The 16,308-nt window shown below is 40.7% G+C and overlaps 1 protein-coding gene across 4 annotated transcripts in view; it reads right to left on the bottom strand.

Annotated features, from left to right (window-relative positions):
* LOC135165523 (sodium channel protein 60E-like) overlaps window positions 1-14,677 on the bottom strand; it is a 60,024-nt gene extending 45,347 nt beyond the window's left edge. The window contains exons 1-2 of one of the 4 annotated variants that reach the window (XM_064126901.1): window positions 13,912-14,630; window positions 11,748-13,585 (exon numbers count right to left, since the gene is read on the bottom strand). In XM_064126901.1, coding sequence (XP_063982971.1) covers window positions 11,748-12,950 — 1,203 coding nt within the window. In that variant the 5' untranslated portion in view covers window positions 12,951-13,585; window positions 13,912-14,630. Of the gene's footprint in view, window positions 1-11,747 lie in introns of all 4 variants that reach the window. The other 3 variants (XM_064126902.1, XM_064126905.1, XM_064126903.1) reach the window with 3 other exon arrangements.
* Between the last annotated feature and the right edge of the window lie 1,631 nt (window positions 14,678-16,308).

Raw genomic sequence — 16,308 nt, 5'->3', positions numbered from 1 at the left:
CAATAATCTCTGATGAGCTGTAATAACATGTACAGGCACGTCAATGGCCGGTGTGTACTGCACACTCAACACGAGCGGGAGGGCCACTCAGACCATGTTTCAATTATTGAAGAGCCGTTGTGATATTATACCGAAGGTGTACCTGTTGCAAAAAAAAATAAGACCAAACCCGTGCAACAAGTCGAAATAGCTGGCATTTGTAAGGGCCAGTTTGTAGGTGGCAAGGGAAAATAATATTTATAGGACAGCTTTGCTTGTCCATTCGTATATGACACGGAAGAATCGATTCGTCAAGCCTCGCGCAGACCTTGTACATATGCAGTATGTGGGAATAAAAAAAATGTCAATCAATTATTCGGTGACAATAAAAGAGTATCAGTGGTTTTTTTTTCATTACTTCAGATTTTATGGGACTTTTTTCGTGCTAAATGGTAAGATTTTTTTATGGAATTTTGGGGAAACGTTTTATGATTGTGACACTGAATAATTTATTGATTTATAGGGGAGAGAAATTCCCTAGAAAAAATCTAGAACGAGCAGTGAGAGAAATTGCTATTCACTGGCAGTGGAAAATTCTAGCGATGGGGCGATCAAATACGAGGACACATTCACTTTTTCAGCAATCACATTTACAATACTAGTAGTGGAATTTGTCCCTGGACGCAATTTAGTGTGACTTGTCTCGTAGTAGTGTTACGATTTAAAAAAAAAATTTATTGATGAAGTTTGTAGATTTAAATATTTTTAGGAGTATTAAAAGGCGAAATATCAGTACAATTTTTGATGGAGCAAATTTCCCAGTAAATCCCACGTATGTCAAATTTTGCGAAAACAATTTAAACATATTTTATGATACATTTTATATGTTTTTTGTAATGCAAAATCGACTTTGGCGTTGGCGCCAACGAGTTTTTAACCAACTGGAAGTGTATCAGTATTAAAAAATTATTTCCCACAAGTTGACCTCGATGAATTTTCAATAAAAATACCTCCCCTGGTTCTATCCTCTCCCATCCCACCGCAAAAACCGGAGACCTCCTTCATCCAGTCATTGGAATCAATACAACCTAATCAATAACTTTTAATTACTCTCATAACTTTCGGAGTAATCACGGCCGAAATTATTCGACGATATTCTTGGGAGCCGAACCACGCGATAGTCATCAATAAAAGCCCATGATCGCCAATTTGTTCGTTAATGGTAGCAGTTTCATCAGCGGTAGCTATCACTAATGACCACTCAGCCCAGCCTCCCAGTTCTTTCGCTCCCCCGAAAGTGTTCTCTATCTCCAGTACAAATTTCCCGTAACCGCAGAAGGTATCGATATCACTGGTGTTTCACCGGTTGCAGACTCTATCCGCATTCGATTTTAAATCGAAAGCGACTTAGCAATGGGGATAGATTCTAACACGATTTTGCCGCAGTGTCGAATTGAATTCAAGTGGAAACTATCATTCTGACGCGCCTGACCGTAATCGATTCGTACCACTTGTTCGAGTTTTGCACGACTTACATCGGATTTTTTTTTTTTCATTTTCTCGGGGGATACTTCACGGTGTCTGGGGCTCTATTCAGGGTGTCCTGTATTCATGCGGTGTTTTTATCCGTGAAAAGTTTTCTTTAATAGTGCAGGTGTCATAAAAAATTGACGGCATGAAAAAGTTATCCTCCTTTTGAATTTTTTAAAAATTTTATCGCTAATAAAAATACTGCATTGCCTTCGTTAAATGTTTTACGCTGTTGTTCGGAAAATTCAAGCGCTTGATGGACTATTCGCGAGTGAAATGTCGAGAGGTTTCAATTTTTTTGTTAATGGATGGGTTCTATACAGCCAAAGCTGACGGATCAAGTAATTTCAAAAGAAAATATGAAGGGGTTTTTATCGATGAAGAAAATAGAAGGAAAAATAGTGTTCCAGCGTGACTGAGTTTATATTCATAAGATCAGCATGCGACGGATTAAATTATTTAAACAACGAGAGAAACGTTAAACCGTTAAATAAATTTTATATATCTTTCAAAGATAAATAAAATCGATTCAACACACTTTTAATATATTTTTAACAAATATAATTTTTTGTGTGAGTTCCTAAAATCGCACAAACGTTTTTCTACCCCATCATTTCCATCCCCGAACCACTCGGAACCTCGTGACCCAAAAATCGACACCCGATCAAAAACCAAACCACGAGCATCAATAAAATAAAAAGCTCATAATAAAAATTGAGATCCGGCATTTGAAACCACATGACCACGGAACAAGCCGCTGAAATCAACCCCTAAAATTCTCCACCCACCCCGAGATCGCAATATCAACGCAAAAAAAATCCAATAACAGCATTGAATTTTCTATTTTCAAATCCATACCTCGAAAACTGAATTTTTCTCGGTTCCCCCATTAAATTCCCCTCCCTCCCTCTCCCCCGAGGGTGATGCGGATATTTTGGAAATAGAAACCACTGTATTTACCATTGACCAAAGTCAGTCTACGTTGGGCTGTTGCGCACGTGAAGCGCCACAAGGCAAACTGGAAATTTTAGTCGTGATTGCTGGCAAGGGTGGCATCGACTCCTGGCTACCTGCCAGTACCGATAACGGCTGGATCTACATATGGACCCCCCGTTTTAGCCCGAGACCCATCCGGTACACATTTGCACAGACCTCGCATTTCCTCTGTCTCTCACCCCCGTCACCCTCGCGCCCACCGGCGAATTTTCCATTGCGCCAATGTGCTACCCATGATAGGGATCTCAATGGACTGTCTCACACGATCGAACCACCGACACTCCCCTCGCACCCCTCACCACTATCTACCTATTCCGGCTCAAGTTCATTACATTTTTCTAATTTCATTAAATTTTTTTTACTGTTATTTTTGCTCTTCTGAAATTTTGCAATCGTTATTTGGATTTTTAAACAGGTCATATTGATCAAGGATGAGTCAATAAATTTGTCAGTACAATTCACACGATCGAATTATTGATTCTCCATTTCTCGGAAATTTTATGCTCTTTCAACTGTTGTTTTTCCTTGGTTATGGTTAATGGTAATAATGACACGAAGTTGTAAAGCACCGACTAACTGAAGGAAAATTGTGCTCCACAAGTGCGACAGAATGTTCGCGACAAAATTACTCAGGCGTTAGGAGGAGAGGGCATCGGCGTCCCGTCTAAACTCTATTTCATCGTCTCGAATGCATTGCTATGCACACCCAGGCTCAATTTACATAATTTCGTGACTGGAGGTTATTGGCCGCCAACCGATTCGAATATCGTATAGTACAGCTATTGTTGGAGTACAGCTAGCGCAAATGCTTAACTGTCAAACTTGGTACGTTGTTAACAGTTAAACTTAAATGGTTTGAGTCGAGAGTGCTATTCAAAGGCATTGTGATGGTTCTATCAGTGACTTTTATGGTTGTTATCACCCGGTGTAACCATATGGATAAATTAAAATCACTGATGAATTGTTCACGATTTTTTATTGAAAGATTTGGGAGAATCAGTCAAAAATTATTCTGAAGAGCTGTTTGGTGACTAAAAAAAATTTTCAGACGACACATTCTTCGGAACTTCATTCCAAGGGCTCCAGTAAACGTAAAAAAAATTTACACATATTAGTGATGGTTTCGTTTTTGAGGAAATTTACTTGTCTAACAACCCAGAGGATCTAAAAAGTTATTATTCACTTACTCATCTTTCATAGAATAATATTCAATTCTCTTTCCAATATTTACTCAGCGACGCGTCTGATTAAATTCTGTTCGTACTACTCCTCTTGTTTTCTCCTTCGCCTGAATCGGTTGAATTTAATATTTTTATCTCACCAATGCGATCAGCCGACTTGTTAATAAATACCTGCGTTACAATGTATTCAGTATGTCAGGGATTAGGTCAAAATAAAAGTAATAAAAATCGAGCAGGAAAAAAGTGTGCTAGGCAAGGACAAAATGTATATAAACTGTAATACCTCCCGGTAACACTACACCGCCATACTTAATGCGACACGATAGAGTGACGTCACATTCACACGCATACTCGTGCTCAACTCCGTATGAAATATCAATAATTTTTATTTTCTATTATTGCCGTTGGGTGAGTAATTCCTGACTAGAAAAATATAATTCACTGTACGAGCTGCGGATTTCGCCTGGGGTTCTTGAAGAATTTCATTGGCATTTCAGTGATAACACGAATTTATACTAACCCAAGTCCTTCAAACTTATCAGATACTGTTGCAAATTCTCGACTGTGTCAATATTCCCCTGCGTTCCCAAAGAACTGTGTCACCTTCACTCTAAATATTTCTACGATTCAAAATATATAATAAATAATGAGTGTCAAATTATAAAATATAGTATCTTGTACTTTATTTTATAGTATTTTATAGATAATAATAAAAAATTGTTACGCCCAGATACTATGATTTTATTTAATAGATATTATGATACGGAATGGTATCACGTCCGGCAAATTCATAACATTTTTCAACGACCGCTCCACCTCGGAATTTCCATCACAAGAACTCCATTATTCACACCTCAAAGAGGAATGTCTGTCGATTTTTCCTCCCACCCGGAAGACCGAGTCTTAAATTTTTAACCACTAAAAATTTACAATGAAATGAAGGTGAAAAAATTATACAGCTGGTGCTCACAACTCCTGAGAGTTCATTCAATAGAAAAATCGGATCTACAACATTATGAATTCAATGTAAAATATTTAGAACACCCAGAGGTTCAGCAGTCTCGAGTTATTTGGTACCCGGTGTAGGTGGTGGGAAGCAAGAATCCGAGGGAAGTCTGGGTAAGACCATAAGATTACACGGTAAATTATTAAACCAGTCGACTGGCAATTTTGACGATTCCCTTGTATCCGCTCGTCTTACCTTTCTCCACACCACTACCCGAAACATATTTTATTCTCAATTACGCGAGTGTAATTATTTAATTAAAACTAGCAGTGAAGGGGCGAAAAAAGCTGTTGAATTCCTATTGACTGAAGAGAAAAAATTTGATGATAAAATGATTAATGATAACAGGTATCAATTTTTATTCTTGAATAAAATTTAGTGGAAAATTTTGCAACATAAGTTGTTCAGAACAATCAAACTCTTCTGACTTTTTCCAAAATATTTAATGTTGAAGAATTCAACAGAATCGGGTGAAGACGAATGAAAAGTTCAATAGAAATCGAATGGAGTAATCTATCGAATTCGTTAGGCTCTTCTGTGCGACTTCTGAACGTGCCAGCCACGCTCCATCGGTTTTAATTAACCAATAATTATTTTTCCACCATTCGATATCTTCAGGCACTTAAACCCAGCCACAAAAATGTCAATGCCAGAAATTCTTACTGGAGAGATATTGTGTGTAACATTGTGCGACGTACATCGACGTTAACCCAATTTCAAGTGTATGACACGACACCACTGTGAACGTGTCCCGCGGGGGGAGGGGTAAGTGTTCGGTGAAGTGGAAGTGGATGAAATTGAAACACTACAGGGGAAAAACTCCCCTCGAGGCTAGATAAATTGAACAAAAAATCATTAAATCCTATTTTGTTATAATTTCCATTAATTATATCGGAGGGTGTACGAGATTTCTCGGCGTTTTTACGGGAGGAATGATTGATTATTATGATATACGGAATGATCAATCTTGGTGGAAATATTACCCCTCATTTACCAGGACCTTCTGTCATCCCTGGGGTAGTTGATGAATTCTGGACTCGACGAATTCCTGTGGTTTGGAGTCGACGAAGTTGTCAATGTACAGGCGGCGAAAATTTTGGATAAAAATTATCCTACCGTTCTATAAAAATTAATGACTCATCGCTATCTTCTGTCCGGAAGTTGACAAAAATTAATGGGGGATGATCTAACTCATGATCTGGTTTTTCCACTAAATGGAATCAAAATTTTTTTATTCGACCAGCGAAAGACGTTTTTCTTCGGACGCGCATCCCCCTAATTTATGATTAATTTGTACTAGTGAGTTGTGCAATACCAATGACTTGAAAGTACTTCCTCTCCTCCGCAGGATATCTCATCCTTCATTCAACGTGATTTGACTAACCTGGTAGACCGTGAGTAACTTATCACCGTAAATAGAATCAACACTGGTGATGAACAGGCGTTCAAAGTACACAGTGAAAATTGGCGGAATCTTTGTACGATTAATCGATAGTTGCTCTAAGCTTTCTATACATAAATTACCTACAAACTTGTTGGTGAATGTGTGCATGGGCGTGTTGAGGCGACATACATGAGTTATCGTTGTTGGAACGTGTCGGCCCACATCAAGAAACTTGCAGTGTACATTCGGTTGGTGGGAATAAACACATAAGGGGAATATCATCTGACACTTGGGCATTTGTTCGATAAGGATTTAAGGGGAGGGGTGACTCCATTACTCAACATTTTCTCGTATCAGACTATGCTCAACTACCAGATAGCCTTTCAATATTTATTTTTGATAATAACTCCGTCTCGCCGGTCATAACCAGATTGAATTGTGAGATGACTAACGGGAAATTAGTGGATTAATTTATACTATTTTTTTTCTCTCCCAATCGAACTTCGAAATTATCAATTCAATTTTTTCTATTTATTTATTTCTATTATATATGATTTAATTCCAATTTTTCAGAGGAAAAAAAATAAAAGAAGAATCATAAGGGAACATTTGGTTAGAAATTGTTTTTTCTTTATGTCGAGGACAGTTATGACACTTTTTTTTAAGTAATTAAATAAAAAATGTGGCTGAGTGTTGGCATAGGTTTGATGACTTTTTCAGTGATTCCCAGCTTCTGTGTCAAGTGACCGAATTCCACTCAAAATATCGCTTGCTCAACCGCGCGTAATTGAACAGTAATTTCGTTTGATTAAATACTTTCCAAGTGGAACGGAAGGATTGCAATTATCCACCGCAGATACATCGTCGCGTGAATGATGAGTCACGGGAATATATCACGTCTGGATACTGCATCAAAGCAGTTCCACTGAAATGTATTTTCCATCCGATGAGAATTATTCACCGGTTTCCAAGCGGAAAGGACTTTGTTCAAAATAACATCAACAAAAATTAAACGAAGAAAGTTGAAAAAAATGGAAAAATCATCGGAAGCATGACAGCACTCCATCAAATTATCTAAACCCTCTGCAGCAACTACAAACTACTTTGGATGCTACAACTCAGCGTGAAAGAGTGTACTTGTTAAAAATTCACAGATTCTTTTAGCATGACGCTTTTGTGTTTGAGTTACGCGCAGCCTCGAGCGTAAGGTAAATGCGTGCAAGCTCGTATTTACACGTAGCCATCGTTCTCTCATTGTTTCCATTCTTTTTCCAACAGTCGGGAATGAAGCAGTGTTTTTCAGTCTCCTTTGTGACCGATTCATCGTCCCGATTACTCGGCATCAAACAATTTTGCGGAGCAGCGGGAAAGAATCTGATTGACATAACAACGAACCGCCGACGATCACAATCGATAATTGACGAGGGAGTTTCGGGATTTTACTGACTGGAAGGAACGAGAAAAAGAATCATTTGTCTCACCAGATTTCCTTGTATCACACACAAAAAAAAACGATACTATTTTCCACGCGATTTAATCCCAGAAATCGGATTTTCTAGGCCATAACCTGACCTGACCTTGTTTCACGAAATCGAATTAATAAACATCACCAATGAATTATTGTCAAAATATCTTCTCTCCATGGTACCATAAATTTCAAATCCTTCATTTTTATTTGTTTCTAAGAATATCTTTTTCCAATTTTCAATGGATCCATGATCTTGATTGCGATAATCTAATAAAAAACAAAATTAAATTCGACAACAATATTTCTAAGATTTTATATTAGAAATTCTGAAGGGTGAACGTTCCCACAGGAAAAATAAATTGATTTTTTTTTCTTGCAACCCCGAATCACCAATAAACCTCCTCGAACCCCAATTCCCCGCAAAAATCCATCCCCTTTATTTCTCCACTTCCCCATTTACCCGTGCAATCTCCCCTTCTCCTCTAATTAAACTAATTAAACCCCTAAAAATCTCTGAGACGTATAAACCCCCTCGTTCCCATTCATGCGCATGTTTGTATATTCAAGAACCGTGTCAGTAGACGCAGTGCGGTAACACGCACGTTTCTCGAGGCGCATTTGCGATGCAGCGGCCCCGAAACGATAAATTATCTCGTTCTATCACCAGCCAGTGGCAACCATGACCCCTTTGTCCAGCGTCTATCCTCTCTTATTTTAATTCACCCCTTCCCACGCAGGGTGGCCCACCCGATTGGCCGGAAGGTCGGCCGAAGCTCGCGGCCGACGATACCGATCGTCCTGAGATCGGCTCGATGGCCAACCGAACCCCAGGTGAAACCGCCGGACCAATATCACTGCCCAATATACTTTTTATATTCCCTCGCTGACCCACCCCCATCCCTTGTTCGCTATTGGACCAATTTATGAACTCGTTTGCGATTAAATATTTTACGACGCAGAAGACGAGATAGGGAAACTGGAAAAAAAAACCGAGAAATGAAATGAAGGGGGATGTGAGATTGTTTGGGAGTAAAGCCAAGTCTTTGGTGCAGAAAATCGACTTCCTTCCGGCTTTTGGTAGGATTAGTGACGCAAGTAGACAAAAGGAAAAATTCGGGGGAATGTACGAGGGGGTGAGGGAACAGGGAAAAACATTGGCGATATGAAAGGACACGGGGGTTGCTGTGGGTGGTGAATCTCAGGTCTCGATCAATATAATTCTATTTTGAAGGGGAATTTATCGAAATTCGTCGTTCTAACACTTCCCGGCGATGAGGGAGTCGACAGGGTGCAACATGTGTTGCTACTGAATTTATGGACGGAGATTATTCAGTTCGACTCTTTGAGTTTACGGGGAGGGAGAAGTTTTGGTATTGATTTCGCCTGTTGATGGTGTGTTTTCATCGACTAGCATTTTATGCACTCGTTGGGGTGAATTGCGGTGGGCTTGACAGTGCTTTCGTTTCAGTGAAGAAAGAGAAGTGCGAGGTAAATTCGGATGATTGACGTCAAAGACGAGGGACTGAACGATTCAGTTGAAATACAACGTGCACTGATTAATTAATTTTTTCACGGACTTTATCGCAGTAAAACTGCAGAAAAAAAGTAAAATTTTTGAATTCTCCGCATTTATATCAACAACTGAGATGTTTTTCTCGTTGAAATAAATATAATGCTTTTCGTCGGGAGGAAAAGTCAAAAGAGGAAATTTCAGCACAATCGACTGTGTTCGATATTTATATCCAACTTCCTCTCCGATCCTCAATTTACAATGAACCCCAACCGTCGAAGACTCCATAAATTTTTCAAAAAAAATTTATTACCGGTTTCTCATCCCCTCAATTTTTTTCTTCCTCCACCCAACGAATATCTTTGCATAAAATTGTGAAATATATTTCGTGCCAAGCGTCGATAAAACCTTTTAGCAAATGGCCAAGAGTCACAGCGTGTGACACATAGAATATAATGTCATGGATTCTGGAAAGCGCCAATGGCATTATATCGGTTGCATATGATTTTCCCGTACATAGACTTCATCTCCATCCAACAAACCAGTGGTGATAGGCGGTGAAGAGCGGGTGCTGAGTGAAGGTGGGGAAGAAAGCCGATGGGATAAAATGAGGCAACCGAGTGAGAATATACGTTTTCCCCTTCACACGCGTTTCCGATGTGCCTCTGAATGGCGTGACGCCTCGTATGTCGCTATGCAGTATATATCCTTAGGCCCCTCGTCACCCTCTCTCTCCCACCCCCTCGCAGACACCACCGGTATGCCCTTGTTTGTATTGTACGAAGGGGGGCTTTTAGCACCGCAGACTGCTCCAATGCGGCACAAACAAGGCGCAAGATTTTCCCCTGGGGTCAAGGATGATGACTTATTTGGAGGCTATCCAGGTGATAACTATTACATGGAATTTTTGCAGGTGTTTTTTGACGTGTCGACCCGAGGGAGCTGCCCGTCCAGGCTTCCAAAATCAAGAGAGCCCCCAAAAAAAAAACATTTTATAAAGATATCTAATAAATGACTGGAATTAATCAGTTCTTGGATATCGTGAAAAAAAAATCATTCAAAATCCTCTCATTCGCCTCGAAAATTTTCAATTAAAATTCTCCATCTCACTAATTCACGGACAGCCCCGGCAAAAGTGAGATGAATAATAGTAGCAAAGTGCTCTCATGAACCTACTGACGACTGAAAAAGAGTCGAATTAAATTCAGATTGCTCGAGAACTCAATCTCATCAGAGCTCTGACGTCAGCCTCCATACTACAACTTCCATTCGACTATTGGGAATCAAGAGCGACTCGATGCAACCTCAATTGTCCCGCCCACCCCCAAAAATCTCTAACTCAATTATAATTCCTGGGGAAATTCCCGGGATTTCCCTGCATGCCATAATTATTTCCTCGAGCTAATATCATCTACGAAATACTGAAGCAACGTGAACTGTAAAATTAATGCCTTTTCAAAGCCCTCCGGCAGGGGCTTACGAGCTGGTACGCAATGGATTGAACTCAAGTGTGAAGAATTTCATGAGAATAATAATTCTCCGCCCCTGGCCTCCAGTCACCGCCATATTTTACAACAAAGTACGATATTTTCATATTTTTGTAATTGAACTCTCGTAATAAATTGATTGGATGTTACTGAGTACAATTTTTACTGAAAATCCGTCTCTTCTAATTAAATCCATGCCCTAAAGATCCCAAATTAAAAAGTAAAGATGATTGACAATCCAGCATTACTGGAAGTTTCAATTTGGAATGTCGAGACCTTTCACACCTCGTCCGATATATCCAGACACTTCACTGCTGAAAAAAAAATCTTCAAAGGAGATCCCACACCAAAGCAAGTACCCCCTAACCCACCCCTGCCGACTATTTCGATCTCCTGATGATACAATTGAATTACCAATTCTTTTTCACCTCAGTATCATTCGCTAATGAACTTGTAACGAAGCAAATTAAATCTCACCAGTATATGAGTAACTCCGTCCATGATTATGAGATGAATCAGAGGTAAATTAGAACACAGCGTAAAAAAGAGATATTGGAAAGGTATGAATGGTGTGCAAAAAAACTGCACAGATGCTTTTCGTACTTTGCTATTCCCATTTCGCTCCCACTGTTCCCCAGTTAAAAAAAAGATATGAAAGAATGAGAAAGAGAGAGGTGTACAGTGCCAACGACAATGGGGCCATGATGAAAAATTGAGCAATCCTGACGTTGAAGGAACTGCTGTTAAGTCAGTTGGACGGGTTTTTACTTCACAAGATTTTGTCTCCATGATACGAAAGATCTCATTTAATTCGTATATTTATCTCCACCGATTCATGAACAAACTAGATCATCTCCATGAGTGTGGGTAGCTCACATTCAGCGAAGGAATTCTAATATTCGGACCGAATTATCGGATTAACCCGATGGAAAATTCATATCCGAGAAATGGAAAATTCCAAAGCCAATGATTTCAATACTCTATTGGCTCAATTCGGTCAAATAAAGCGGTAAAATTCAATTCCCACCGGGAAAGGAAAACGAAATTATATTCCCGATGCATCCGCATTACGGAAACTTCGTTCATTATTCAAACATCTGAATCCACAATTTTCGCCATTTCGGAAAAAATCCAATGACGTGCCTGCTTCAAAATTTATCCATGCAAAGCTAAAGAAAAATTATCATAATGAAAGACAGAACTTACTTCGTCATAGATAAAGTTATCAATCTCCTCGAGTGGTCTTCCATACAGATTGGACGGAAATGGCTCAAACTTGTGTGGAAGTATAGCGCCATCCTCAACAGATGTTTTTCGCCTAGGTTGAAAACCATAGTCCCTGACAAGCTGAATAGTTCTGTTCTCGAGTCTATCAAGGCTCTCCTTCGTAAACGGTTTAACACTGTGCTTGCTATTTTTAGTTGTCGCATACCCACTGGCACTCCCTTGACCACTGATCACATTACCAGTACCAACATTATTATCCGGTGTCGTAGGATCGGCACTTTTGTTTTCAAGAATATCATCGGACAGTGCTTGTAAAGGTGTACCAAGTGTATCAGGCTGTATTTCAGCGCTGGCTGAATCACCAGTTCCTGAATCAGCTGAAGTACCAGCAGTGCCAACAAGGGGTGGCCTGAGACGTGTGCTGTCCTGTGATCGAAAGCGCATCTTGACTTTGTGCATATCCTCATCAGTCTCCCTGTCCTGTTCTTTTCCATTACCATCATTAATCCCCCTTGGAAGATCACCACCGTCATCATCATTATTGTCATCCTGAGATCGTGGATTACACCGTGGAAACATTGCCGAAATACTTGGCGACTCGCCCATATTGCGCCTCCCACTCACTCTATCACCAGCATCACCATCCAAAGCAATATCAGGCTCCGAATCCTCATTAGGAAACTGTCTAATAGTCCTCTCTGAACTGTCATCCTGATCAAAGACCTCGTAACCACTTGGTGATAATGGAGATAATCTCGACGAGTCGTCCGAGTGTCTGGTTGATTCGTCATCCATCCTACTCCTTGTATCCCTGTCCTCCTCCCTGATATCACCACCCACCTCCCAACATCTACGTCTACCACGTCCTATAGATCTTATTCTCCTCGATGTATCCGCCAATCTCGATGACGACAGTGCTGCTGCTGATGATGGTGGTGTTGACAGTGGTGATGAAGTTGAGAATGATGATGATGAGGAAGACGATGATAATATAACATCGGCAGTGCTCAACTTCGTACTTGTACCAGGCTCATCGGATCTGGTTGAATCATCAAGATTTAGATTATTGAGGTAGAGACCGGCGACACGAGGACGATTTACGAAGCCATTGTCCTCTGACCCACTGCTCGAGGGACTCGGAGGTGCCTTTGACCCCTCGCCCCCGGCTCGTCGGGATGTCATTGGCTTGTTTCACCACTTCTTATGCGTATCATCATCATCACCATCGATGTACCAACAACAATGTTCATCGTTGCCCGCCCGATGAACAATTCAGTCATATGAGCTGCGATTAATAAACTCCAATTCGTCGCGGGATGCGACGATTGACTTGTCGTTGAGTTGATGTCTTCAATCATCGCGCATTACTCACGACATCGTATTTAGTGTACGTTCGTGAGGTAAAGTACACCAGCATTCTTGACGATGCAACACACTACACTACATTATCGCCAATTTACCGTTGCCAGCTGGTTCACCTTCGATAAGGGGAATGTTCTTCACATTTGTTAGCTACGTTTCTAAGGAAACTCAGAGGAGGGGAGCAACTACGGGTGCAGTGATTTATTGTAATTCACGAAGCAGCTCGCGCTATCTAGTCACAGTCATCGGATGAGCATTATTATCATAGTTTGGTTTCATGATTTTTACAAATATTGGTAACTTATCAATGGTTAGATTGTTCTCTGATCACTACTGAACTCCTCGTAAGTCTCATTCAAAAAAAATCATCACCAATCATCTAGGAACAAAATTAGTCTGATGATACCCGTCAACAGAATCAATTATCACATTCTGGAGGAGTGACGGTACATTCACTGTGGATCAAAGAAAAGCAAAATATGAATAAAGGCTGCGGTTCAGTCACTGCCAATGGGTGTCTCAGAGTGGCCCTCGAGAGATAAGAAAGTGGAAAAATACAAGTGGGTGAGAAGAATACAGCCGAGAATATATGCTGAGAAAATAGAAGTGATAAGATCCCGGGAAGTGCGAGAGACCAAGAGAGATGGAATAGCAAAAAGGGAGGGGTATGCGGATGTGAAAAGCCCCGAGAATAAGGTTACGAGGATCGGTTGAGTTGTTGAGAGGGGAATGAGCCCCCGAGACACCCTGACCCTGCCAACACCATCAACTGTATATTCACCACATCACAACACTCCCTGAATGTCTCTCTCATCTTCCTCTCCACTGTTAAGAGTTTCAACCGAGCCACCACCAATCAGTGGATGTAATCAGGGCTTGTTACGAGCTGTCTGATCTTTCGTAAGACATCATTACTATTACCACCGTAATTCTAAAGCAATTAAGACGTCAATCGTGACGGTTACCGATAACGATGTCTCGGGTTACTCTCTGTGAACGTATAATGAGAGATCACCACGTAACCCCCGTGACCTTTCGCACTTTCCGACAACATCGACCTGCAAAACTGCCACACAACAGCAGCAGCACAAACAAGCCCACCCCTTTTACCACACACTGACAATCACCAATCACAGTAATAAGTTGATGATTAATTATCTGTAAATCACGATAAACGGTAGATTAATTTTTTTTTTATACAATACAGTGTTTACTTTGTGCCCCTCACAACACTGAAATCATTCAGAGGATTAGCTATTCCAGATCGTCATCGTGCTCGTTATTTCGTCAAATTTGTCCCCCTCAACTGGTCAATGATTTATTTCAGCAATTGGCCGGGTGCAATCAACTATTTTTACACTTGTTGGGAAATAACGCCGGAGGGAATGGAGGAAAAAAAAACACAAATCACGGGCATCCCTTACGAGAGCTGTGGCGGCACTGTTCGCAGCTTGAACGAGGTGGGTGATGCCGTCAAACGCGCGCGCGCGTATTGAACGAAACCAGGGGAAGGGAGGAGGTTCCTTGCCACTGGAGTGACCAAAAATTTAAGGCACAACCACCTACCTGCAGCATCGAGACCCTAGCCATCTCCCGTGACCGATGGTGATCAACTTACAGAGTATAAAATACCCGATGCACTTTGATAATTGCAACGATGAATGTCGTGTCCATCTGCTCCTGGTAATTACTGGAAATAAATTTTTTATGAAGGTGTCGGATTGTCGATGCAGGTGATGCCACCAGGAGGCAGCAGGTGCATTGCATGGGCCATCGGTTATATGTCGATGTATCTCCAACATCTCCAATATCGTCAAGACGATCCGTCATTACGTCTGACTGGTGATTCTGCTGAGTCGACGCTAAAATATCTTTCGAGTGCTGAGTATCAGGGGAAACTTGGTACGCGGCGTCAGGAAAGTTCGACGACTGTCAATAGAATGGAAACTATGAGAGAGTTACTCTGTTGATTCTTCAAAGATGGTGAGAAAAAAAAGGGGGAGAGGATCAATTGCAACGGCTTTCGATGGGAGTGAATGCAAGATGCGGTGGGAAGTTTCTTGAGTCTTCAAATTGCAGGACATTATGGGTTATTCCTTCCTTTTTATTCGGATATTCTTTTTTTTCTGCAGAGAATGTCTTTTCTCTCGGGGTAGCCAATTGGAAGCTGGAAGAACCAAACCCAATTCGTTGAAAGGGGTTCCTCGTAAACATGCCTCGGGATATACCCAGAAAGTGGGTTGAGAGGAGGTATAATCAACGAGCTCTTGTGGTAACCAAAGGTAATTCTTCGCTTCAAAAAAGTTGGATTTAGTTTGGTGAAACAGCCGAAAATGGGAAGGCCACGTTAATTATTTGGAATTAAATGATTTCGGAGATGTAATTTATAGGAGACATAAGAATTTAATTCTAGAATTTTTATTAGGCCATTAACATGCATTTATCATCAAATAAATATCCAATTTAATCCATTAGGACCAGACAGGACCTAAACCCATGTTCGACCACGAATTTCCGACTTAAAGTTTCCGAATTGTGAATTATCTAAATTTAATTTTCACTTCATTTTCACTTCCACTTTTGATAAAGCTACAGGAGCTTTCTACTATTGCCAGTCATAACTTGGTCCGCTAGAAACTTCATGAATAATAAATGGAATCATTAAAAATCCTCAACTTTCCAGTGGTCTCATTCAAAAATTGACATTTAAGCCCCATTAAACATTCAATCCAGTCTCAACTCAGCATTATCAATCTTGCATCGTTTCGTGGGCGTACAGCACTGTACTACGTACAGCAACACATCACCCCGTCTGACCAAACGTGCACTAAATCCACGCGCTTTCACCTCTATTGCTCCCCGCCACCGCTCTAATCACCCCTAAGAGTCCTTGAACCGCGGCCAGTGGTCCCTCGACTTCCTAACTGCATGTGCCCCGGCATGTTACCCTTCTATCGTATGTACGGTTTGCCTCGAACTACGTCACATCCGCGTCACGAAGTTGGTGGTATTGATCCATTGAGGAAGGGGGTAGTGTAGAGGGCTTTTCCGTCTCTTTTCAACCCCGTCTGACTTTTACCGCGCAATTTCATGTATTCATTCGTTGATTCCACTTCATGACACGTACATCAACACAAACTGATAGAAAAAAACAAGATTGTCAGGACGCGAATTTCTC

This window comes from Diachasmimorpha longicaudata, chromosome 8, assembly GCF_034640455.1.
Source record: "Diachasmimorpha longicaudata isolate KC_UGA_2023 chromosome 8, iyDiaLong2, whole genome shotgun sequence".
NCBI lineage: Eukaryota > Metazoa > Arthropoda > Insecta > Hymenoptera > Braconidae > Diachasmimorpha > Diachasmimorpha longicaudata.
This window is presented reverse-complemented; position numbering and strand designations above follow the sequence as displayed.